A 24579-nucleotide genomic window follows, 5' to 3' on the forward strand; every position below is an offset into this window, starting at 1 on the left:
TTCCCCATTTTAAATATAGCAAAAGAGGGAAAAAAAACTAACCCCAAACCCCAGAACACTTGCTTGTCTTTAATATCTGTAAAAACTAATTAAATAATCAGTTGGCAGAGTTTGCATAGTGTGGCTTTTGAGCAACCTACTAAATTAACTATTTGGTTCTGTTTAACTACTAAAAGTTTTATTTATTTCCTGTATACTGCATGCAAATACTAAAAGCTTCCTCGAATAGCAACGTATGTACCAACCACCTAAGAGTCATACCAGTACTCCTCAAATCCATGCATTTAAAAATCATGAGCTATTCCCCTGCTAAACCACTAAGAAGAGCTAAGTTGTTAAAATAACTTTCTAGTTGGAGGTGAGTTGCTTTTGAAGCCTTTAGTGGTCACATTTTCAGACTTTTTCTATAACCATAAAAGGTAGCAAAGTTTAAGTGAAAGATTCCCCAATTTTAAACAACGAGGGCCTTTAACTCAAAAAGAAACGTGTCACTTGTCTCTCAGGAAGGGGGCTAAAACTAAAAGAGCTGGTAATACCACAACAAAGCCCATTTCACGTAGCCCTGACCCAAGAAAGTATTCACAATTAAACAGGGATTACTGGAGTAAATAAATCCTGCAGGGCTGGGCTGAAAAATGCTTCTTACTCTTCAGAGCTTTGCTGTGAGTAACCATCTTCTCTGTTTCTTTCAGTGAAAACATCTTTCACTTCTGTGCTTTTTATTTCTGTGTGTGAAGATGATTCATCTTCTGGCTTTCCTTCACCCTTACCTGTCTCTGTATCTCCTGTGATCTTGGCAGTGCTAACCTCGCCCTGCTCCAGCACCAAAGGAACTGGCACGTCTGGCAGTCCTGCTCTTGGGTTTTCTGTATCCAAAACTGGCACTTGCGTTGTGTCTGCATTTTCAGAGCTCTCAGTTCCTCCCTCCGCGTGGACAGCAGGGCTATTCCCTGCTCCTCCTTCCTCCCTGTCTAACCTTCTGCCTTCAGACACATTGCCAGCATGTTCCTCTGACTGAGATCTATCACTTTCGCAGCTTCCCGCACTCGTGTACCAAACGCTCTGCTTGATCTCCACCTCTGCCTTCGCCTCTTGAGATGTATCTGAGCTTCCCACCAGCCATTCCGCTTGTGCCGTATTGCAGGCTCCATCGGACACATTCACTAAATTCGTGCCATCTGTCCCAAAACTAGATGAAGGGGGTCGGTCCTCCTTGAACTTGGCGCACTCTGCTGCATCTTTATCCATTGTCATCTGGTTCACTTGAGTTTCTGCTGCAGCCATTTCGCTCATCTCATTCCCTTTATTGTGGTCCTGCAACTTCAGTACCTCACCTTCCCAAAGCTCCTTTAGGTTTTGTGCTGGAGTATCTGCTGGTACCTCAACCGTTACCATCAGCAAATTCCTTATCTCATTCACGTCATCAGGGGATTTACAACTCTTTTCTTCTGACTCGCTTTCTTCTGCAGGATTATCCCCAACCCCCCATTTCCCTACGTTTTCACCCCCTGTCTCAGAACTCACTCCTTGGTCATTGCTTTCTTGTTCATTATCCCCTCCAAACCCTGTTCCTACCACATTTTCACGCTGAGATAATTCTTCCATAATTTTGTTTTCTGCCTTTATCTTCTCTTCAGTATTCCCTAAAATTTCTGCTTCTGCTACATTATCACGTGAGGAAGACAGCTTTATCTCAGCAACTTCTTCCGGTGCTTTGCTTTCTTCTTCAGTGCCACCAACAACCGCAGCATTCGTTGCTGTTTGACTCTCACAAGTTAACTTTTCCTCACCTGCTCCTTCATCTACCTTAAATTCTTTTTTAGGGCTGGTGCCAAAATCTTTCAGTGCAGTTTCAGGAGCTACTTCTTCCTCCACAGCTTCTGGCTTTTTCTCAGTGTTTGCTAAAAACTCTGTTTTCACTGTGTCTTCATTCTCCAAAGTGTTTTTTTCCTCTGCAACCTCTTGTTTTGTAAGGATAGCTGAAAGGGACTCCTGTTTTCCAGTGATGTCTGTAATGACTACTTCTTTGCTTTCGCTTGCCTGATCACCAGCTGCATGAACAGGAACGACTGCCTCTTTGTCTGATGACTTTCTATCATCAGCGTCCTTCTCCCAAGAAATTTTTTCCGTCACAATGAGCGTCTCATCACTTTGAGTTTCAGTGTCTGATATCTCAGCTCGGGCAGTGGAAGGCTTCTTGGCGGGAGTGGTTTGTGCTGATCCTGAAGGGGTCTTCAGGTCTGTTAAGCTGGAGATGCTTTCACAGGGCAAATTCAGGTTGTCTTCAAAGAGGTTGTGTTTCTTCATAATGGCAGCTTCTTTTATCACTAAATAAAAGAGAAAGATCAAACTGGTTTGGACAGAGGTACCTTGAAGAAGGTACACTGTTTCCCCAAGTTTCTAACGCCATACATTCTGATACAACAGACAACAGTAATTTTCCTTCTCAACTTGCTTTTTTCAGTTTACATTTCTTGGAGGTGTGGGTGTGGTCTGTTTATCTGTTCTGAATAATAGAACTTCAATATTGACCTACGCATTGCTGTAAAAGAAAACTACCAGAGAACCTGCAACACATAAAGGTACTGTTTCGATGCAGAAGTATTTACACTGAATATATGAATAAAAGGGTGATCGCTACATTATTATACTGGTATTTTTGAACAGGACTGCCAAAAAAGGAGCTCTTAAAACTTACTGTGCAGCACAGACAGTTGTCTTTTATCTAGGGTACAGACAGATCCAGAAATATACAAGTATTTTATATATCTATGTATGCCATCAGAAATAGTTTAGTTTTCTTACACAAAACCAGAGATACCTGCAGGGAGTACAGTGCTGGCATCAAAGATGTGCAGGAAGCCCCATCCAGCAGTACATTTCATTCAGGGAAATTAATTTTTGACACCATTAGGTATCACCAAATCTTTGCAAATAAGAGCACAATTCCACTCCTTGGCCCAGGGAATAGAGATGAAATGAAGCTGGCATAATTAGATTTTGCTAGAAATAGGCTTGTGCCGAGCTATCAGTTTGAGTTTCCCAGGTTTAGTAAAGTTGCCCCATAACGCAGATTTCAGGGCTTGTCACGCATCTTTAGTGAGCTGAATCCAACCACTGTAGCATCATAACCACCAGTCTTTGTGAAGTGGGACCCAGCTCTGAAACAGCCAGGGTAGGACTCAGGGATGCTCTGGGAGTGACAGCTCACTGGCCAGTGGCTGAAATGTTACTACTGTCACCTCAAGAATGTTCTCACCTTTCAGGGTTTCTTCAAGTAGTGTCTGATACAAAATCTCTTCATACACATTCTCTACTTGGATCACATTAGTGTAATCAGCAAAAATGAACTGCTCATATTTCTGCAGCTCCTGTGCAGGTAGAGAAGAAAGGAACAGATGTCAGAGAATGAGAGATTCTGAGAGTCCTGCTTCAGCAGAGCACCTCAGAGATGCTACCTAGCGCGTTTTCCGAAGCTCCTTGCTGGCTTTTGAGTTGAACTATTTGAACTATGACTACATGAACTATGTATGTTCACAACCTATTATTAAGCACTTATCGAACAGTATTCTTGCAGTACAATTACATTTAAGAGCACTGTAGATCATTGTCATCTGCACTATAATAAACAATTCTGAAACACAGAGCCGGGGAGGAAATGCCCCACTCCCTGAGGAGGCAGATCCACGAGGAGCATGGGAGATACAAGGTTTTGTTTTCCTAACAGGTGTGTAACAGTTTTACCTTACTGATTTATACACAATAGGCTGTCTAGACAATGACTGAGTCATTATCACTAAGCAGCTGCTTGGTGGGGTTTAGAAAGTATATTAAGTCACCTCTGCCCACTTCTAGAAGAGGAACCTACATACAAACAGCTGGAGGTTTCCAAGTAAAGACCTGGCTGGGCACGTCAGCTGTGCCACACATTGGCTTCTGGAGCTGGCTGCTCGTTTCTGCAGGCACAAACACAACCGGCTTGTGGGAAGTCTGCACCACCACTGCTTCCTCTGTCCTGTATGACAGAGACACGATGTGGGACTCCACCCTCCACCTATGATGAAACACTTGCTCCTGCATGTAGGCACTACATCTTGAAGGCACTGACGCTCTACAAGAGACTGTTATTTTGAGGGTAGTAAAGAAAGTAAGAGTGACATAGAGAGCAGAGTGATTTTAAACTTGTTTTTGAAAGCTCTAAGTTTTAATAATTCATACTCAAAAATTTGCAAAATGCTTGTTTTAAACTTGTTTTTGAAACTGAAACAAGCTGGAGAGCATCAGCAAGAGCAACACACTGTGGGTAAGAGCTTACAGCCTCCAGGAACTGGTGAACATGAAGGGAAACAAGGTGGCAGAGAGTATGGGATGATTCAGGGCAGTCACCTTTCAGCAGACAGAGTGCAAATGACAGAGGATACACAGGGGGCTTCAAGAAGGGTACAGACCATTCTTTTCGAGCCAAAGTGAGAAGCATTCCAACTGGCCCCTGCTGCAGCCCCACCGATAACATCTCCACAAAACGCTGGTAGCCGCATTCGCAGAGTGCTAACCTACCCATAGGATTAAGGGCAACAGGGATCGTCACTGTATGTTTGTTTCCGGACTGTTGACGCAATTACTTCTATGTAAAATCACTGCAAGCAAGTGCAGAGCCTGTCTTCTTGCTGCCCCTGCTGCCCAAGCAGGCATTTGGCTTTGAAGGGGGTCCTTAGCAGAGGCTGTGTATGGGCACAGTCATGCCTCGGGCTGCTGCTGGAGAGAAAAGTGCCCTCTCCCACGAACTGAGTTTCAGCCTGGAGCAGGGCTGCTGAACATACAGATAAGCTCATAACTGACACTTGTAACTGTCAAGAGGAATCCAGTTTGAGAGGACTTCAGATCTCTAGGGAAGACATGAAACGGGGATGGGCAAGGCTCTGCCACTCTCTTTGAGAAAGCAAGCTGTATAGACGGTTTCCCTGAAGTCTACCTTATGCTCTGCATCTACCCACTCCACAAAAGGGTCAATCTAAGCGTCAGATGGTCAAGCAGGCAGCTGATCAGCACAACCCTCCAAGAGAAAACAGTTCTACAGAGTTGAGGATTTACTGCCAAGGTGTTAATCCTTCCCTGCCTTTTATTACTGTTTTTTGTGGGTTTTGGTTGCTTGGTTTTTTTTAAATTCTAGAAACCTACTGGTTTGCACGTTGAAGCCAGTGTCTTCTGCATTGTGGGCAAAGTAATCTGTACCAGTGCTTCTTGAAAAATCTTCTTCCGGATAGTGCTGCTGTCATAATCGTATTGCTGTCAAAACAGACAAAAAGAGAAACAAGCTCAAACATGTTTTGAGTTATTAATCACGCCTAGGAGGAACTGGTTCTTGTTATCCCGGAACTGGTGATGGGCGAATCCCAAAGGACACCACGTCACTGGTGCACTCAGGGGTTTGAATTCCCATGCAGCTTATTCTAGCTTTTACAAGAATACTCTGAAATACAGTTTTCTGGGATCTCTTTCATTTTTTAAACTTAGGCTAGAAACAGCCTCCTGATTGCTTTCTCCAGGTATTTCAGCATCACCTCTTCCAAGGGTAAGAAATTCTAGGGGCAGGCTAATTATAAAGCTAATAAAAAAATATTTAATCAGATCCACAGCATCTTATCTAGCTGATTTAACTGCAATTAAGGGGGCTGCACATGTAAATACTTCTACAAGTGTCTGCCCAGAGCTGGGCTTAACCACGCAAATGAGCAGCTTTGCTAAGTGCCAACAAATCAGTACTTCCCGATGGATTAAGAGATATCTTCTTTCAAATACTGAGATAAATTTTCAGAAAATACATTCTCCATTTCCAGAAAAGGCAGAACCCTAGGTCTTAACATGCAAATGCTGCTATCTTACATTTACCTTCAGGACTCTCTGCTTGACTTTTTCAATGGCTGTTGCAACTTTTGCTGAGTCTGCCTGGCGACTTGGAGAGAACAACTGTTCAAAAGTATAAACCGCATTTTCCATCAGCTAAAAGTAATAGTTAAAAAAAATCTGTTAAAGACCAGTAATATAAAATTCCTACATATAAAAAGAAGCATAATAAATGTAACCATTAACATAAACTGTATTTTTCAGAAGGTGAAATGGAGAAAGAATAATGGGCCTAAAATCAAGAAGTATGTCAAGTACTTTAAGTGATTGTGAAAGGGGCAGAAAAGCCTTGTTTACTTGCAACACTCAGTTTTGGAATGGGAAACCTGAAAGAAAATTACCTAATGCAAGAGTATAAGAAAATGAAACTACCTCCACTTCTATCTTGAGTTTACAGGCAGGTCAATACTAGGAACTCTGCTACGGTAACTAAGCAAACAGATATATCGGCAAACCTATTCAGAATAAATTGATTTATATCGTCCAAAAATTTTCTGCTGTATTCAGCTCTCTGAAGGCTAAAGTGCACAGAAATGTTGCAATAAATAAAGAAAATTAAGCCTTCTATTGTTATTATGCTATTATAGCTTTCTTGTATGGATTTAATCTCCTGTCACCATCCAAACTTGTGGTGACAAACACAAAAAGTATAATCAATCATCTATATATAAAAAGCCATAGACAAAACACATTATCCCTAAAAAGAAGACTCCTGTTGACTCAAACCAGATTCTAATAGTCTTAATCATTAATACTGCAGTTAATGTTTTTTTTAGAAAATAAGTATGTACATATTTATGCATGAGATATGCTTTTAATCCCTCCTTGGCTACTCATATTTTCATGAATGAAAATATGCAGTGACAAATGTTGAAGGCCAATTTTGATTTTTGCCTTTGTAGATAACATAGAATTGGACTATAAAACTGCATTTATAAATGAATATAAATGAATATAAACAAAGCAGAGCGAGGTTTACTCAATTTGGGTGCACACCAGGAGGCTGTTTAGTAAATGCTCACACACTGCCAGACGCTGGATACAAGAAAAAGATAAGATCGGTGGAGAGTTAAGTCTGAGGCTAATTAAAAGACCAACTACTTGCTTTTTATTTGAAACCAGTCATAAACTGGCATAGTTCTGGCAAAATCACGGAAGCTGCTTTATTTATGCCAGCTGAGCATTGTGCTCCCAAATTTCCTTATGCTGGCCACTAGAGGATGCCAAGCTCCCAAGCCAAGGGATCCTGCTCCAGCCTCCAGCCGAGTTAGAGTTAAGCCAAATGCTCCTTTTAGGACCACTCGAGCACAGGCATGTCTGACCTTGCTCCTTAATAAAATAAATGCCCATGGACACAAAGTGAAACTATTTTCTATTTTTATGAGAAAAATACCAGCCTTTTTGAAGAGAGAGGAGCCATAACAGCACTTTTAGAACAATCTGTGCTTTAATTTAACTTCTTGGGAATTTTGATGCATGTTCTGTTCAGAAAAGAACACCGCTTGGTTTGTATGGGGTCTATTTTCTGTCTGCTTCTTTGTCTTCACTCATGGTCTTCACTTATTGAAAGACATCTCATTTGGCAGCATTTTGAAACAGTGCCCCCTGAAAGACCCAGACATGAAATCAGAATTTTATTTCTGAATCATTCTTTGGCTGCTGAACATGGCTGTACTTAGAAGAGCTGCTTTTAGGAAAGCCCTGTCCCAGCACTGCACTAGGGACTCACTTTCCATATTCATAACTCGCACTCCATAGAACTGGACGAGCTCCATTTCCCAAGATTACTGATCGGATTATTTAGTTTCCCAATTACAGATTAAAATCACAGGATTCAATGCAGAGGTACAAGGCCAGACGTGCCTTGTGATCTGGCAGTCGAAAGAAGTCTACTGGCCAGCTCCTAATAGATTTCTGGCCAGGCATCCAGAAGGAAAAAAAAAAGCGAAGCAAAATTACAGCCTATACCAATACTCACTAGAGGGGAAAAAGAGGTGGAGCTGATTTTTTGTTTGAAATGTGGTCACTTCAGCCATTTCCACAAAAAATGAAGTCATTTAAAGCACCTACATGAGGTAGGTGCCACATCCTGAGATGTCATCTGCGTCCAAGTAATCGGCAGTTTCTAACATTAATTGCATTACTTTATACTAATGAGAAAATAAACTACCACGGAGGAGACATTCTGGTTTGAGAAAACGTATTTAAGACCCTTCCTAAAAATTCAAGCCTTGAGAATGGAAATTAGGTAGATTTTAGCCACCCCACGAGTTACAAGCATGACTTTCTCATGTGATGAGACACTGAGAATTCAGAACATGAAAGTTCAGGGGAAGAGATGATCCATCCAAACTTTTCTGCCCTGCTGAAAGGCTCACACACATGCAATCTCACAAATAGAAATGTCAAATAGCTTCTAGGTATGATTTTCTTAGGTTTTGTTCTCTGTGCTTTGATTGAGAGTTGTTCTGGGACTCTCACACAGCTTTTTATCAAGATTACTTTTGAAGCAGGTTAGGAGGACAAACCTAACCTGTTCTCCCAGGAGGAAAAACTGGATCTTACAGTACCTCTTGCATGAAGTTTTGTGTCCTCTGAATCACAAAATCCATGTGATAGACCTTGAAGCGACTCTTGAGGTCTTGAAGAAGCTCCTGGAGGAGGTTCACTTTCTGATAGCAGGGCTCCATTTTCATGGAGTTGAATGGTAGGTTCATAAGCTGATCCACGTTCTGCATTCCAGTGGAGGAAGAACAGGTTTCGAGAAGAAGAGGTGAATTTTCAACAGAGAATGTAACAGTGGCCCTAAAACGTTCTGATATCTACAGTCTAGTTGCACAAATACCCTAAGACTTTGTAAATGGCAAAACCAAGCACTAACATACTGCCACCTAGGAAAGCAAATACTGCTGTCGGTAAAGTTCCAGCTAGGAGCCTTGTGCTAATACAAACGGCTCCAAAGAGATTTTTGTCTTACCTCCTTTAGCTTCGTGATATCATTTGTCTTCTGGAAGTCCTGGATGATTTCATTAACTTCTTTATCAAAAAGTGATCGGACTTCAGTGAATCCAGAACTCACCGGACCCATGAGCTCCTCTAATATGGAGGTGAGAAAAGGCTGGATATTTTCTGTGCAGCACTTCTGGGCAGGCTCAGAAACAGTGGCTGGAGTGTCAGAGAGTACAACGGTTACATTTAGGCTACTAAGAGATATAGTGGGAAAAAAACCCATCTGAACCGATTTACTTTATTTACTTTACTTTTCTAGAGTCACACTTCTGCAAAGATGACAAGGGTGATAAGAGTTTATAGTTTTATCAGGGACAATGAAATATCTTTCTACCCATGTCCCACCTAACTGAGCGCCAGCAGCTCAGGGGCACTGCGAGAGCAGAGGAAAGGGCAGCTCCAAGGACTGATACACACTGCAAGGTTTGCACAAAGTGTGGCCACAGTGACCCTACAACGAGGCATCCAAACTTGGGACTTTGCAGTTCACTGAAGCATCCTAGTCTGCTATATGAGAATATCAACAGGACATCCCAAGTTTTATCAAGACAGCTCCTAAATCATCACCTATTTATTATTTGCTAGCTTAAGCAGCTTAAGCCTGCTTTTTTACGTTCTTTTTTATATTCACAGCAAAACTGTAGTTACTTCATATTAGTCTGAAACCACCAAAGAAGCCCTTTAGTTTAAGTAGCCTTCGGTAGCCTATGAATTTGTCACATAACCTGTTCTGGTGGTCAAAACCACTATAACCAGGATACTAAAGACCTGGCAGCAGTAGCTCCAGCTTGAGAAGACCTGGTATTTTCACAGCTACAGCAGCCACAGGTTCCCATCAAAGGAAGCAGAGGTTCAAAGCCTCTGTTTTCTGAAAATTAGTGTCTCCAGTTGGATTTCTCAAAACAGATCAGGATTTCAAAACAATGACATCTGGTTATTAGAGCAACACAATGGGAAACATTAAAAAATTGCTCCAAACCACAGCTGTTCCTCCACTAACCTTTGATTTTTCCAGCTAGGAAGTTCTTGGAGGTCAGAATCTGATCCATGTCTGAACGAATGGTTCCTTCAAGGGTTTTTGCAAAATCTCTGCATTCTTCTTTCAAGGTACTTAATCCTTCTGACACCTGCTGCTGGACTAAGCTGTAAGTTTCTTCTACGATCTAAACCCAAATTAAATTAAGAAGCATAGATCAGAATCAGCACACACAGACAACTGCTGTGAGAAACGACTACTCTAAATATCAGTACTTACACCAAACCAGGCTCGCTTCCTATCATTCCTCTTTCCTTTCATTTTAGGCAGGATCATCGTCTGAAGATTAGGCAGGAGATCCTCCATCACGAGGTTGCTTAGGATCTACATGGTCAGAAGATTAAAATGACATGTTCACACACTGTTCTTCATCTGAAACCGAGCACTCACATCACAGAGTGATACGCAAAACTTCAAATACACACTGGCTTAGCTATCCCAGGTTGCCAGGAGGACTGGATTTAAAATATTAGGCATGTCTGAGGGAAGCTTCATGCATTTCATCTGAAGCATTTTTCACTGAAAGACTTTGAGAGACCGTGCAACAGTTGACAACAGATGAGCTAAGATGCTGAACTAAGACACCCGTTAAAATTTATTGTGTGATTATTACAAAATCGCCATGTGCAAATCAATGGAGCTAAAACGATTGGAATCAACTGAGCAACTCGATCAAAAACATTCCAGAAGTCAGTTTGCTGACTGCTGCTTCCCCAAACTGATCGTGCTTTGGGACACTCACACTCTCCCGAAAGAGGTATCATCAAAGAGAAATTGTTCCATCAGACAAAAGATGCTTCTGATAGGAAGGTAATTGGCCAAGAAAAAAAAGATGTGACTGCACCAGTGTGGATCTGTAGCACTTTTTTGGGTGAGCACCAACTTCACTATTTTAGTCAAACAAGAAAATAAGGAGATCCCAGGAAAAACAAATCAAATGATGCTACCCTATCTGATTTTCCCCCCGCAATGTGTAACATGATCCAAAAGATTAATTAGCTGCAGCCTAATCCTGAGGCAAAACGGATGAAATAAATAGCTGTCAGAGTTTGTGAAAAATTCTCCAGGCAATTACTTTTGTTAGTAAAAGACAGCTACACTGGTCTAAAGCCAGTAAAACTTTCACATATACGTTAAAGTCTCCTCCCAATACATCCAGATTCTTGAACAAAAAATATATAAAATATATAACCTAAGAAGATATTCTGTGACAAAGGTGCAGAACAGCAGAAAGGGAGGGGGAAGTGTCTAAGAGACTTCTACACATCAAGTGTTTGTGATGGAATGTAGGCACACTGAGAAAAAGGTGTCATTGTTCAATTTTTTAATTATTTCAGTAAGTGTATGGTCGGCATATCCTTGCTGTCTTTTTCTGAATTGACACTGAGTACTTTTCTCTGGTTTTCCTTTGAAACAGGGTTCACTGGTTGTAGAAGAGAGGCATCACCCACACTAATCCCAACATCTAAGTGGCAATTCCATCTTGCAGATGCAAAGACATCCAACTGGGAATGCGGACGATACCGATTTTGGGAAGCCGTCAATACACCAGCAAGCCAGGTTGCTATTCAGAGAGACCTGCACAAGTCCTAAAGTTGGCTCTGCTTTGAGCGGAGAATCCCCTTTTAGTCACATTATTCTCCGGTTCCATAGTTCTCTCAATAGCATAACCCAGCTTTGAACAGAAGCAGCAGCAAAGTCTGGCTTCTTCAACACAGAAAGAATGAAACGTCAAGACAGATTCCTGGGTTCATTCACTGGCACCCACTTCTTCAGAATCACCCACTCTGTGAGGCTTTGCACCTCTCCTGCCTAGATTTGAACTACAACTGCTTTCTTGTCCATCCCACTCACACGTGCCAGGCTGGCAATAAACACACAGAGTTACAGGTAGGCATCTGATCTTCAGTGTCTTTAATTTATGGACACTGTATCTCTGGCCTGAAAAAGCCGCAAGACCTTTCTTTCTCTGTGTTTTTCTGATGACCAACAAGGCAAACTATGCGAGCAGAGGGAAGCAGATGGGAGCTGCCCTGTTTCTATTTCTTTGTCATCTCAGGTCTCTGAACATGTTGCCCCATGGAGGTGTCCATCAGTGCTGGGGATATATGCTGGATTCTTGAATTTCTCTACTTAAAGCATCTTGATTTTGAACTAAAGGCCTCAATCATGTCTCTGGGTGAGTCATGACTCATTCTCATGATTCAGAGGAGGGAGGGACATCTTTTATTTCTGGACATGTTCATTTTTGGCTCACAGGACTTGCCCAGGTGTGCTTGTACTGGCCCACAGTTATAGATGCACAGCTGCCAACTTATGATAACAGAGGCAATCCTATCACACCTGTGCTACGCCAAATGACACATAACCCTTTCACCAAGGCTTTTTATCTGTCCCGACTGTACAGCATATACAAGGTTGTCCACAGCCTCTTGAAACCTTTGAAGTGCAGTGGATAGCCTGCAAATCACAGAGAGACACAGTAACTCTTCAAAAAAGCAGACAAAATGCATCTTCTGTACATTTCTCATTTACTCTGGGTAAAGGAGTACCAGCTCACTCAATGGTTTCAGCCAAGTCTCACAAACAAAGCACGTAGCAGCCCTCCTTCCCTCCACTGGGGCTCGAACAGAGTTTTTGCTAAGCGATGCGGTTTTGAACCCAGCTCTTCTTGCTCTAACAACAGCCCAGCACAGTCCTCACTCAGGGATCACTGCTCCCAGCTACTGCCTGAGCCATGACAGCGTGTGAAAACTCTGCTCCACTTTACATTTAGCTTGGAGTTCCGGTGCTTCGTGACATTCAGACTCACGTTGTGACGGATACCCAAGCGCATTCAAGGCATGCACCGACAAATCGATGGGGAAACGGCAGGATTTAGACAGAAGTAAGTTAAAAAATGGCTCTGACTGCATGTCACAGCACAGAAGAGCATCTCTGGGGCACAAGACAGCCCCTAGAGAAATATAACACACGATACACTACTTATTAATATACGTCTAATGTACCTATAATAGGCAATACCCTATTATTGTTGTTTCATGTAACTTAAGTACTTATAGATTTACGCACACCACCACTTTGGATTCACCTATGCTGACTCAAATACCCGTCAAAACCAACAGACTAAGTCAGGCCCTAAACTAGTGGGTAATTTATAAAAAAAATCTCACAGAAACCCCAAACAGGAGCACCACAGATCAAATAATAAATATGACAACAGATCAAACATATTCAGAAGAATCTGAGCTCCCTGCAAACATTTTCAGGGATCCTGAATTCGCTTTGTATTTCTTTATTGAAAGGTGCACTGTAGGGATCTGGGTTTTTTTAATCCTTTCTTCAGGTACCCTTGATTTACCAATATGTTGTTCACCAACACGTTATTTCTGCATTCACGTAGTGCTGATCAACAGAGCTACGCTAGGATAACATTGCTGCGCGGCAGTGCTCTCACTGTGCAGCTGTACCGTTGCTTATAACAAGCGTTGTTATAAAAATGTCCTGGGTTTAACCCTGTATTTCGGCACTTAACCTACAGAAATACAACATACAATTGAATTTATCCTTTGTTAGCAATGAAACCTCAAAACCAAAAAAATATCAAAAACCAAAGCCAGGAAAATGAACTTTTACAACACAAAATTTAGTAAGTCTTCAGCTGCCTGGCTGGGTACTCATTAATATTACAGCTGTGCCACGGCACCCAGGCAGAACCGTGTGAGCTAATGCTGCGGAGACTCCGTCACTATGAATGAATGTCAGGGAACTTAGTTATTGGCATTCTGCAGAGATTTTTTACAGCAACAAATTGCAGATTACTTGTTCCAAATCCTTCATTTGGCTTGGATATTTGCCTAAAATAATTATTATATTTGGTCAAAGCAGGCATGAGCACACACTATACTTACAGAATGAATTATTACAGAGAAGATGATAGCACAACTAGTCTGCATGTCTTCTGATTACAGTTCTCTTGAGGTGTATGGGTTATGAGTAACAAGTTGGCAAGCAACAGGAAAAACAAAATATAAAATGAAACTAGCACTATAATAGCTCAATAACTTGAGGGAGGAAGAGAAGAGAAAAACCCTCACTCCCTCCGCTGGAAGGATGTAACTCCTTATGTTAAGGAATTTATTATCAGATGTTAGCAGGAAACTTCAGTATCTGACATGATGGCACTAGGAAAGACACTGTTTACAGATTCTTCCCTGGTTTCCACATTTTTCAGCATCTCAAAAAATAATCTGGTTTCTTAAAACAAAACACTGGATCATGAACTCTTCATTGGGCTTTTCTCCATTTTCCCAAAGGGAAACCTGATTTCGTCAAGGAAAACACCCAGCAGATGGTAGGAAAGTAAATACTTGCTGCTAAGTGCTCAGTGCTTTGGAAAAGAATTATAAATCAGTGCCCAAATAATGTCTTGCTTGCACTTAGAAAGGTCTGGAGTGATGCCAGAGAGATCAGTGGGGTTACTTCAGTTACCATTGGTGCTCCAAAGCTGCTCACCCAGGTGCCCAAATATGGACCCAGACCCTGAGCTTAGCATCCCATTTCTAAAGAACTGAAATATACAAATTTTTGGTGTTCCAGGCCGACTGTTACTATGTCAGGCTCTGTTTCAGACATCTGGCACAATAAGTAGGTCTACCAGTTTGTGCTCTCAGGACTAAAAGCTTCATTCCCAAAGAAAGGGGGAAAGCAAAATGAAGATGTCCTTCAGAATTTATGTTTAGCTGCTCTTAAGCCTGATCTCCTGTGATGGCACCTGGGGGCATTAGAGGACAAGCAACAGGAAACTGTTGTGGTTAGTAACAAAGGTGAGATGCTCTTTCGACGTCCCTTCCAACGCCTAACATTCTGTGATTCAGTGAAAGGTGATGGCATAAGGAAAAAAAAAATCTCTCTTACCTGCAAAATAGCTGTCACGAAAGGTAGAAAACCAGAGCAGAGCCCAAAACAGCTGACAGTGAGTGTCTGCTGCCTACAAACTGTGGGTTCTGAGTTTGGCGTGCATCGTTTTTGGTCTCACTGATTTATTAAAACTATAAACAGCAGAAAACGTGGCAGCAAGACGTTAGCAAGTGTCTCGTTTTAGACACAGCATGTATTTACTAATTGACCCCATGGCATAAAATTCAAGTAGGAGTATGAGCTGTGGAAATGTGGCGGTCCCTATACTCCAGCACAACTCAAGAGCTTTAGTTCCCAGCACGCTTGCTTTCATCTTAGAGCAAAAAACTGAAAATGTGGTTTATTAAAAAAGAACTATCACTCACAGGTAAGTAGTAAGTATCTTGAAATCTTGCGCATTTCTATCTACTAGATTTTCCTTTCTGAAATGCTGTTTTCTCCCAAGAGGCTTTTTACAGCTTTCACTATCCTCAGAGCTGCCTTATCCAAAATTTAAAAAGAAATCAGGAAGATATTCTTTTACCTCTTTTTCATTGCCTGTGATCATCTCCCAGGTCCCATAGTGGCCTTTCTCCTGCCGGAAGAACTGGATGGCTTCTAAGAATGCTTCAACTTCATACGTGGTCTGCTTGAGAAAATCTAAAGAAAACAAAAAAGTACAACAGATGATTTACCCATAAATAATGATTTTTAAACAACCATCCTTTTTTGATCCGTTTTCCTGTTCCACGTGCATCTAGCTGTAATATTATATACTAAACGTGAATGTATGAAGGCCTTGGGCTTTCATTAAGATTTAGAAGAGTAATGTTGAACTATTCCATTACATGTATGAACTCTCATAACCATCCTCTCTAAGGTGATACACCAATACCAGCAAATGTTAACATGGAGCACACGGTAAGGTAAGATTTCCAGCAGCAAGCCTTCGCTGCGGTAGACTTTGACAAGGCAGTCATTAACACGTGAAAGCTCATCCCTTAGCTTTATATCTCCGAGTTGGGAGATTCTGCCTCTTTTAATTAAGATAAGAGTTAAGAATTTAAGATAGTCAGCTGACTGTGGCATGTTGAACGCCCTTGATAAATTGCTAAACCCCAAGTTAAACTCCTCAATTTTTTTTTCTTTTGTTAAGGAATTGATTATCAAGATGATTTTTCACGGACATACAAGAAAACAGACTCAGACAAAGTAAGCACTATGCTCACACAAATTAAGCACGTAAACTTCTGACAAAATCATGCTGCTTTCCCTAAATATCTCAGGAATGTTCAACCACAGCTCCAGAGTATCTGGTTATTGTCCATGGGTACCGCTGCTAGATGGGAGCTCTTCCCAAGAAAAACGTGGTAGCCTGGGGACACTTTGTTGTACAAATGAGACCACAGCATGGAAAAATCTGAGAAGCAGCTGAGCTGGTTTGCTCTTACAAACTCCGGATAACCAGTCGTGCAACAGAAATAAGATTTCATGCAACGTGTCCCTTCCAAACTGCCAAAGGCTTTCAAGAGAGTTGCAGCCAACGCTCTCCTTCACATGAGATCACACAAAGACATTGCTAATTAAGATGCAGCTAATTAAGACGGCAAGGGCATTTCCACAGCAGAACTAATTTGTCATTATGTGGGGAGAAACAGCCCCTCTCCCTCAAAATGCAGGAAAGCTCCCCAGAGCAATCCGGCTGCTTGACAAACGTGAGTAAGAGAAAAACTGCCACTGAAACACTTTAGGAGTTCAAGTGCTGTGTCTTTGCTATGAAACAGAGCTGCAGGATGATTGTGAAGATTATTATCTTGAGGGAAAAACAAAGCCATGCTGGTTTATTGACCCCTCTTCAGGGTTATCTACTTGCACCTTTGATCCGCTGAAGTCCTGTTGTGCACAGGTTAGGAAGAAAGGAGGGCAGAAGAATGTTAATTACCTCAAAGGTAACTATGTTGCTCTGAAAGATACTGATATGTTTAAACAATTGTAATGTGAAGAGCTGGAGAGTAAGTTCTCAAGTCTTGCCTGTGAAGCAAGACGCTTCTTTTGACTTGTTCACAGAAACTTCTAAAGAGAGGAGCTTTACAGGAGGCTTACATACATGCCAAGGGCAACACAGGGATTATGCAAATTACGGGAAAAACAAAGGATTACAGTAATGCCTGAAATGTCTCCTCTGTGCGCTTTACACAAAACCAAAAGCTACAGAAACCTACAATTAATTTCATCAATGTGTCACCCTGGTTACTGCTCGAGAACAGCACTGTCCAGATTTTATCTGCGTGGCAGGCAATGACGTTTCAGATCTGCGGAAAGCCCAAATGTCAGAATTTGCTCTTTCAGAGTTTCCCCTGGGTGCAAAAATCACTTCAAGAATGTATGTTATACATGCTGAGGTGCAGTAAACACTCAGTGCCACTCTACAGATAGTGTCCCTGTCTTGCAGATACTTGGGGGTCCACAGAGATCACACCATTTCTTCAAGCTCACACCATGAACAAACAAGAGAAAACCAGTCAGATAAAACCTCAACCATACCTTCACCGCTATCTCCATGATTTATAGCATTTTTAATTGCAAGTCACAAACCAGGATGATAAAATATCAGTACAGGAGTTGTAAGTTTGGCTGTTCGCTGCCAAGAGAACATCTTCTGATGCAGCTTTAATGTAAGAATGGAGTACGCCACCTGAGAAACCGGCAGAGCCTTGCACCTGAAAGCTTTCGTCCTCCCAAAATTAAACTGAGTATCTTGACAAGAAGAGGGCCAGGCTTGGCTGGAGGAAGGGAGAACTGCAGCTCCCGCAGCCCTCCGAAGCGTGACTCACATGTTTTCCTTCTTCACAGCTGTGCTCCCTCCTAACCAAAAGGGACAACAGACCATCCAAAGGGCTGGATCTTGGACCTGCTGAGATGATGATGTGCCAGCACTGACAAGAGTCTGCCCTTTAAGATCATCAGGTTTTAAAATCCACGCTCAAGGGAACATTTTCTCTCTGTTCTGACTCTTCCCAGTCCCACAGAGAAGTGGGAACAAGGTGCTAAAACCCAAGAGCAACGCATTTGAATAGTTCCTGGGAAAAATATCGAGAAGCACCATAAAATCCCAATCACACATTCTTTCCTATGCCAGTAAACATCAGAGAAAAACCCAATTATGGCAGTCTTATTACAAAAAAATCTCCAAGTAGAAAGGAAGCTTTATCTTTCAAGGCTGCTACAATTGCTTAATTTAGGCAATTTCTTTCTCACTTTCCACAGGAGGAAAAGATTGCATCAGTGATAATGCACCAAACAACTAGATCCATCCAGTGTTGGGCTGTGCAGAAGCTGTTGGCGAGGCACATGAGACAGAGGCACATTCATGGGATATGGCTCAAGAAAAGGGAATTGTACCTGAGCTGAAAGGAGCTGCAGTGCACATCCTCCAAGATTTCAGCAGGGAAGAGCCAGGGCTTCTGTAAAGCAGATCTAGCAGTTTATGAAAAAAGCTAGAGGGCTGTGGCTGGCTTGGCAGCCAGCACCGTTGTGCCACAACGAAGCAAGGAAAACAATGAACAAGCTGTTGGGGTAGCCCTGCTTGCGTGCGAGAGAGAGGACGGTGCGTGGGAGATGGAGGCAGATGCTGCAGCTGCAAACAGGGCAGGTGGTAAATCCCAGTGGTGTCAGGAACGATTGTTCAGCAGCAGCAAGGACGACGTGTGCTTCGCTCCCCTGAACGCCCGCGCAGGGGGTGCCCCTGCAACAGATGGGGCTGGCACCTCTTGAGAGGGATGCATCTGTCCCCGTTGTCGTCGGCAAATGGAGAATGTCAGGGGAGCTTGGTGTGTTGGGGGTTGTAGGGCATCCTTATCCAGCTCCCATACAAAGCCATAAAATTTACCCAATGTCCTCCAGTGAAAGACTTTACAGGTACCCAGGCTGATGCCTGGTGCTTAATCCAGGCTGGCCTGGACTTGAAAAATTACGCAGGCAACTCTTCCAGCTGCTAATGAATACAATAGCAGATTATTTGTGGAGAGCAAAGCAAATTTTAAAATAAGAAAACCGACTTAGAGACTCTTCCTTTACATATCCAAGCGTAGAGCCTAATTTTAATAAAAGGTAAGAAAGAAATCGCTAACCATAGACTTTTTTATAAACACAAGGTAGCTGTTATAAGCCTCCTTTTTAAAAGATGTAAGAACATCCAGAAACACTGTGACTTTATATATCTCCCCAAATTAGCACGTGCCTGAAAGGCACGGCTGAGATTGTTCAGTACTGCAGAAAGCTGTCTGTAGCAATGAGCTTCCTTGCAGCATATAAACAGCTTAAATTCCTCTTTAAAAAAAATATAAAATATTTCAAACCTTAGCTCATCAAAACAATACACAGAGGAGCAGGCTACTCAATACCCACTGAGTGCTCTTGCACCTGGTGCAGAAGTGTTAACTTGGAGGGTCCCATTCCTAACTTCAGCTGTGTCTGACACTTTGGCTGCTGTGGGACTTGCATTTTCCTAAGGAGCCACTCCAGGCTACGAGCTATGGCTTGGCTCCTTTTCTATCATTTGGCAGATAAATTTTTGGTCTTATGGGCAACTAACGAGGAAATCTTCAGTCCCCGGTTCCTCTCCCACCCAAGGCAGGACAGCTGCACCTCTGCTTGAAGAGTGTTGTGTCGCTGCCACGCTGTTTAAAAGCCCCTCGCAAAAGTCTATCTGAATCATTTTTCTCACACTTGTTAGTCTCATCCATAGCCACAAATTGACCAGTCTTTCATTAGTCAAAACACTGAAGACCTCTGTGCAAAAGCTTCTATAAATAGGCCTCAGTACCAGAGAGGATGAATGGTGCAGACCTCACTGCCTCTAGCTAAAATTGTGGACTCTCAGCAAATCCGGATAACATGAAATCTGTATTTGAACGCTCTGGTTCATATTTTGTACCTGTATGTACTGCTGCATCGGGTGTCTTGCTGTGCTTTGTAGCAGAAAGCTCAAAAGCAACTAATGTTGAGTCGCTTAGATAACGAGTTTTTCATAATTGCAGTCAACTCCTTAACATTCCATTTCCTAACCTGCCACGCCAGCTGCTAAAAAAGCATTTCCATATCCAGATTAAACTGTGTGCCCTTCATTGTCATGAATGAAGCTATTCAAACTCATTATTGCAGCACAGAAGAGGCTAAAAGGGTCACCAAAAACCAGGAATGCAAATAGGCGTTGAAGACCGATGGGAATATCGTTGACCCCCTTAAAAAAAGCAATGGCTGCAAGTCGAGTCTTCATACAAGGCAGTGGCACAGCTCGTTTCCACACTGCTCGTGCAACCGCATGCAAAAGCCTGTGTTTGGGAAGCGCAGGGAAACACTTCTCCAGCTCCTGGTGGGACTTAGTTGGATGAGAGAACCAGACAGCAAGTATTTTCCACCTCCCCAAAGCGATGGGGTGGTTTGCTCTACTGAGACACCAGCGGTTTACAGTTCCCTTCCGCATCTTGGCTAATTCTGCAAACTGAGACTCGCTGATTTTTGGATACAGTGGCAGCATTACTGCGTTAAAGTGTTTGGAGAGCCAAGGAACTGCAGTCAGGATGATGTTTTATGATGTGCAAAAACTGAATATGTCATTCTTCAGCAGAAACTGAGTGCCCCTATCGCAATCCAGTAAATGTACTTCTCCCATATGGGCTTTTCTTACAATAAATTTATTACTTTCACTGTTAATAATAATGAAGGGTTATACTGACTGTGGACAAAGTACTTTACCAAAGTGAGCTAAGCCTCTGAGAGCAATCTAAGCTTTCTGGCTGACATTTTACAAAAGGCTGAGGCCCAAAGATGTAGATGAACCAAGTGCTAAAACAGAATCCAGAATTCTGAGCTCACAGAGCACGGGTTTTAATTAAAGAAATGCTGATTCTGACATAATGCCCATCATCTGACGATGGAAACTCAGAAGTAATCCACCCCGGCTTCATCTGTTTCCAGACATCTACAGATACGTTCCTGTGCTAGAGAGCTGCCTACAGTTTGGTGAAAGGTTCTGCATTCAGTGAATGTTATTTTATATATTTTCTGTATTATTTTCCAATTCTTCCTGCAGGTAACTTAATGGATTATAAAGCAATCTGGCATCCAACGATGGCTGTATTTATAAGAGGCGATTGTGTAAAGTCCCCAGGCAGGCAGGTAGCCTTGCCTGGTTATTGCCAACCATCCTCAGTAACAGCAGCTTTGATCAAATGTCCCTTCCCAACTCAAGTCACTAAACAATTTGATACACTTTTATGTTCCCTCCTACAAGACAGCACGGCCTGTGAATTACTCCTCAAATCTTGAAAAACCACAGGCTGACTTTGGTTAACGAGCAGGGATGGCAGGAGGACACTGGAAGGAAATGAAGACGACTGTGAAGTTGAGTTTGGCAGCCTTTGCTGATGGGGATAAAGTTTGCCACTTACTATGATTTTGGGAATATGATAAATCAGAAGAAACTGCATTTAATTTTTTGTTGCATCACAATAACATTTCCTTGCTTCCTCATCTATTTGGTGGAAAGCTGGCTCAGGTGAAGGTGCTGCCAAAACATCTGTTTTGTGGCTCCTTCTTGTTGACCATCTTATATAACATTTTTCTGGGACAAGAAAAATCCCTCTACAGATATCACCCTTCTTGTGATGCTACAAATAGATAGTAGGAAGCAGATAAAGCTGAAAAACATTTGGAATTTTAAGTGTCTTAACTTTGGTTTTAGCAGTCTCAAAAGATGGTGCTTCCACCACTTACTATTTCCCCTGGACAGTGCTACCCATCCACTGAATAGATTCCATGCTAAGAAAATTTCATTTTATGCAATTTGCTTATCCTTCTAAGTCATCTCCCTCTCACGTCAGGAAGTATTTGTTTAAGTATATTTGGATTGCTGTTTTTCCTTTGCTTTCTACTATACATGCTCTTTAATAAAATTGAAAGAAAAAAATATTTCTGCTGCTGAAAGAAAAGTCTGCCATTTAAAACACCCTGCGGTGTCTTAACCATCTAAATACACTAGACATTTCCATCTCTTATACGGGGACTTCAAAGAACGCTATTGCACAGTGGCTGCCAGCCACTGAAGGATTTGGGGTGAAGGCAGCTGGAAAACATCAGGGAATAAGAAGTGTTCCTGCAGTTACGGAACCATTCTGTCAACCTCCCAATACCACAATTTGGTGATGCCTATTGAATGAAAGTAAATGAGCACTACAAAGAATGATTTCTCTTTCTAAGAGCAATCTTTGCAGCACAGGTTTTCTCAAGAGCATTTTTCTAGCATTTCTGGTAACATCTGCCGGGAATTTATTTGCTGTGGGCAGGGACTGCCCGATTATTGTCTGTTGCTCAAAGAGTTTCTGTTTAAAGATGAGTAACTTTCAACTGTGGAGTGTATGAGTAATATGACACAGAGGATTATGGACAGAAAATGGCTAAGAGAGGGCAAGATCATCCGATCATCATGGTATCATCCAGCGCAGAGTAACCACTTGAGTTCCCAGCAAGTTTTAAGAGCTGCTGCTTTTAAGATATTACAGAAAGTTGGTAAGAAAGGCCATGCTTATTGACTCTAAAAAGTAACATTCTGAAAATTTCTGTCTCCAGAAAATAAGCCAACGGTCCCAACCCAAAGGGGATGGCAGGTAAGAAAATGAGAGTGAATCCCTCTGCTTGAACCTGGAGAGATGAGGAGAGCTCAGGAGCTGGATCTCTGGAACAAACAGTTTGCTCAAGGCTTGTAACACAACTACAGCACCCCTGGAAATGCTCCTCTGAATGAAAATGACACACTGTTTACTTTTACAAAATGGAATCCTGTCATACTTGTTAGCCAATTGAGAACAAAGTGAAGTATAACGCCCTGGGTCTGAGCAGCATCAGCCTCACAGCTCTCATGTTTTCCTGAGATCAACACGCTATCGTATTATTCATAGATCATGCGGTACAAAGCTGCTAACCACTAACAGAAGCTAGATGAGGTCATTTCCAAACAGGATACAACCCTGCAATAATACGCTGTATTTATAGCCCATCAAGTTTTGCAGCACAAGTTCCCTCTGAGACCACCAAACCAACATTCAGTGGGTTTAACTATTTGCTCTGCAGCCCATAATGCCTGTATTAAAGCTCTCCAAAGCAGCACAAAGCAGATTACAAGGAACCTCCCTCTGCTTTATGTTTCACGATCTGAAACACAAGTGTATCTCATAAACACACACAAAGAATCGCAGCAACATTCATCTCTGACCATTTCCAAGCACTTCCCACACCAGCTACCACATTCCTGGTGCAAGTGAGATTTTTTCTGCTGCTGAACTTTGAAGCCAGAGCCTGAATACAACCTTAGAGCCACACACAAGAGTAGAAAAGGTGAGAAAAGGTGAATCAGCCCGAAGTGTGGAGGTGAGAAGCCTGTAATCGCAATTAGGACTTTAGCACATTAATCATCTTGGTGTTTCAGAATGAATGTCACTCCTACAGATCCTAACTACAGTACAGGCAAGCAGGCTTACTGGAAAAGTAAAAGCCACACTGATTGGAAAAATTGATGTCATAGAGTAATAACATCCCAGAAAGAGGAAATATAGTCTTAATTTAAGCAAAGTATTCTAAACTGTACAAAAATTTTCTAAACAGTGCCCTAAAACATTTTGTGAGTTTTGCAGCAACCCGGAAGCCTCAACCAAGACATTTACAGCAAAATGGTTTTGAGCATTATGAGAGCGTTACTCTTTCTATGGAAGTTTGCACATGAGTTTTGAGAAGTCCATTGGGACCTCAGATATCATCTGTCTGGTGAAAGACCAGTCATAGTCTCAGCCACTCACATGGACCACAGGAGATCTCAACTTATTAACCATAAAGTGATTTAATTAATCAAAGTGCAGCAGCTTCGGTGAGAGAAGCCAAGACACAAGTCCTAGCTTGCAGGTAGGCAGGTGAAGGGACAAATACTCTGTCACCATTTGTACCTTTTCCCACCCAAAATTAGCACGCAAATCTTCAGAAAAGGTCCTGCTTTCATCCCAGAGCAAAGGGACATTTTTCTTGAACATCAAAACAAGCAATTTCCTCCTCAGTTCTACTTTAATTGGTCCTTCCACGTGTCATCTAAAAAAGGGAACAAGAAAATTCTCCTTTTCAGCTGCCCTCTCCAGAGAAGAAAAACCACCCTGTTTGCAACATGAAGACTCAGAAATCTTTCCAAAGTCGTAATTGGACTGGTGACAGCTGCTTTGCTCTGTGCACTGAGATACATATCCTTCACCTGAAGTATTTAATGTCATCCTCTGAACCTTTATCAATGCTTCAGTAACTATTTTGAATTACAGTCCAAGAGTTGCTAAGCTCTACGTGTACGACAGACATGTACCACAGGAAAGCTAGACGCAATTCTAAGAAAAATGACTAAACTTAAAGAGTTGAAAAAGGAAATGTGGACGCAGCTCATGGCAACCCTAAAAGCCAGAGAGGAAGAAAAAAAACTCTGAAGGTGTCCTAGTTGTCCTGATGTAGATAAGCTGTGGCAGATTGCCCTGTATGAGCTTAAAAGTACATTTTGTATTTCTCTCTTGCGTGACATATTTCTTCATTGTACTTCTTTAACGTATTTATTTCTCTCTTTTGTAAATTTATTTATGGTGAAATAGAAGATGACAGGATATGATTTTGAAAGTCCCTCAGCTTCCTGTGTCAAGAGTGGTGAT

The 24579-nt window shown here is 42.0% G+C and overlaps 1 protein-coding gene across 1 annotated transcript in view; it reads right to left on the bottom strand.

Annotated features, from left to right (window-relative positions):
* Nucleotides 1-770: 770 nt before the first annotated feature.
* Nucleotides 771-24579, bottom strand: part of FAM129A (family with sequence similarity 129, member A) — a gene marked incomplete at both ends in the record, with an annotated part of 32344 nt that continues 8535 nt past the window's right edge. The window contains 10 exons of the mRNA XM_009866014.1: nt 771-1724; nt 1767-2327; nt 3260-3371; nt 5179-5286; nt 5890-6000; nt 8475-8636; nt 8882-9069; nt 9914-10076; nt 10169-10273; nt 15393-15508. Of these exons, the coding sequence (XP_009864316.1) occupies nt 771-1724; nt 1767-2327; nt 3260-3371; nt 5179-5286; nt 5890-6000; nt 8475-8636; nt 8882-9069; nt 9914-10076; nt 10169-10273; nt 15393-15508 (2580 nt within the window). The remainder of the gene's footprint in view (nt 1725-1766; nt 2328-3259; nt 3372-5178; nt 5287-5889; nt 6001-8474; nt 8637-8881; nt 9070-9913; nt 10077-10168; nt 10274-15392; nt 15509-24579) is intronic.

The sequence above is a fragment of the Apaloderma vittatum genome, unplaced genomic scaffold, assembly GCF_000703405.1.
Source record: "Apaloderma vittatum isolate BGI_N311 unplaced genomic scaffold, ASM70340v1 scaffold11180, whole genome shotgun sequence".
NCBI classification, from domain to species: Eukaryota; Metazoa; Chordata; class Aves; order Trogoniformes; family Trogonidae; genus Apaloderma; species Apaloderma vittatum.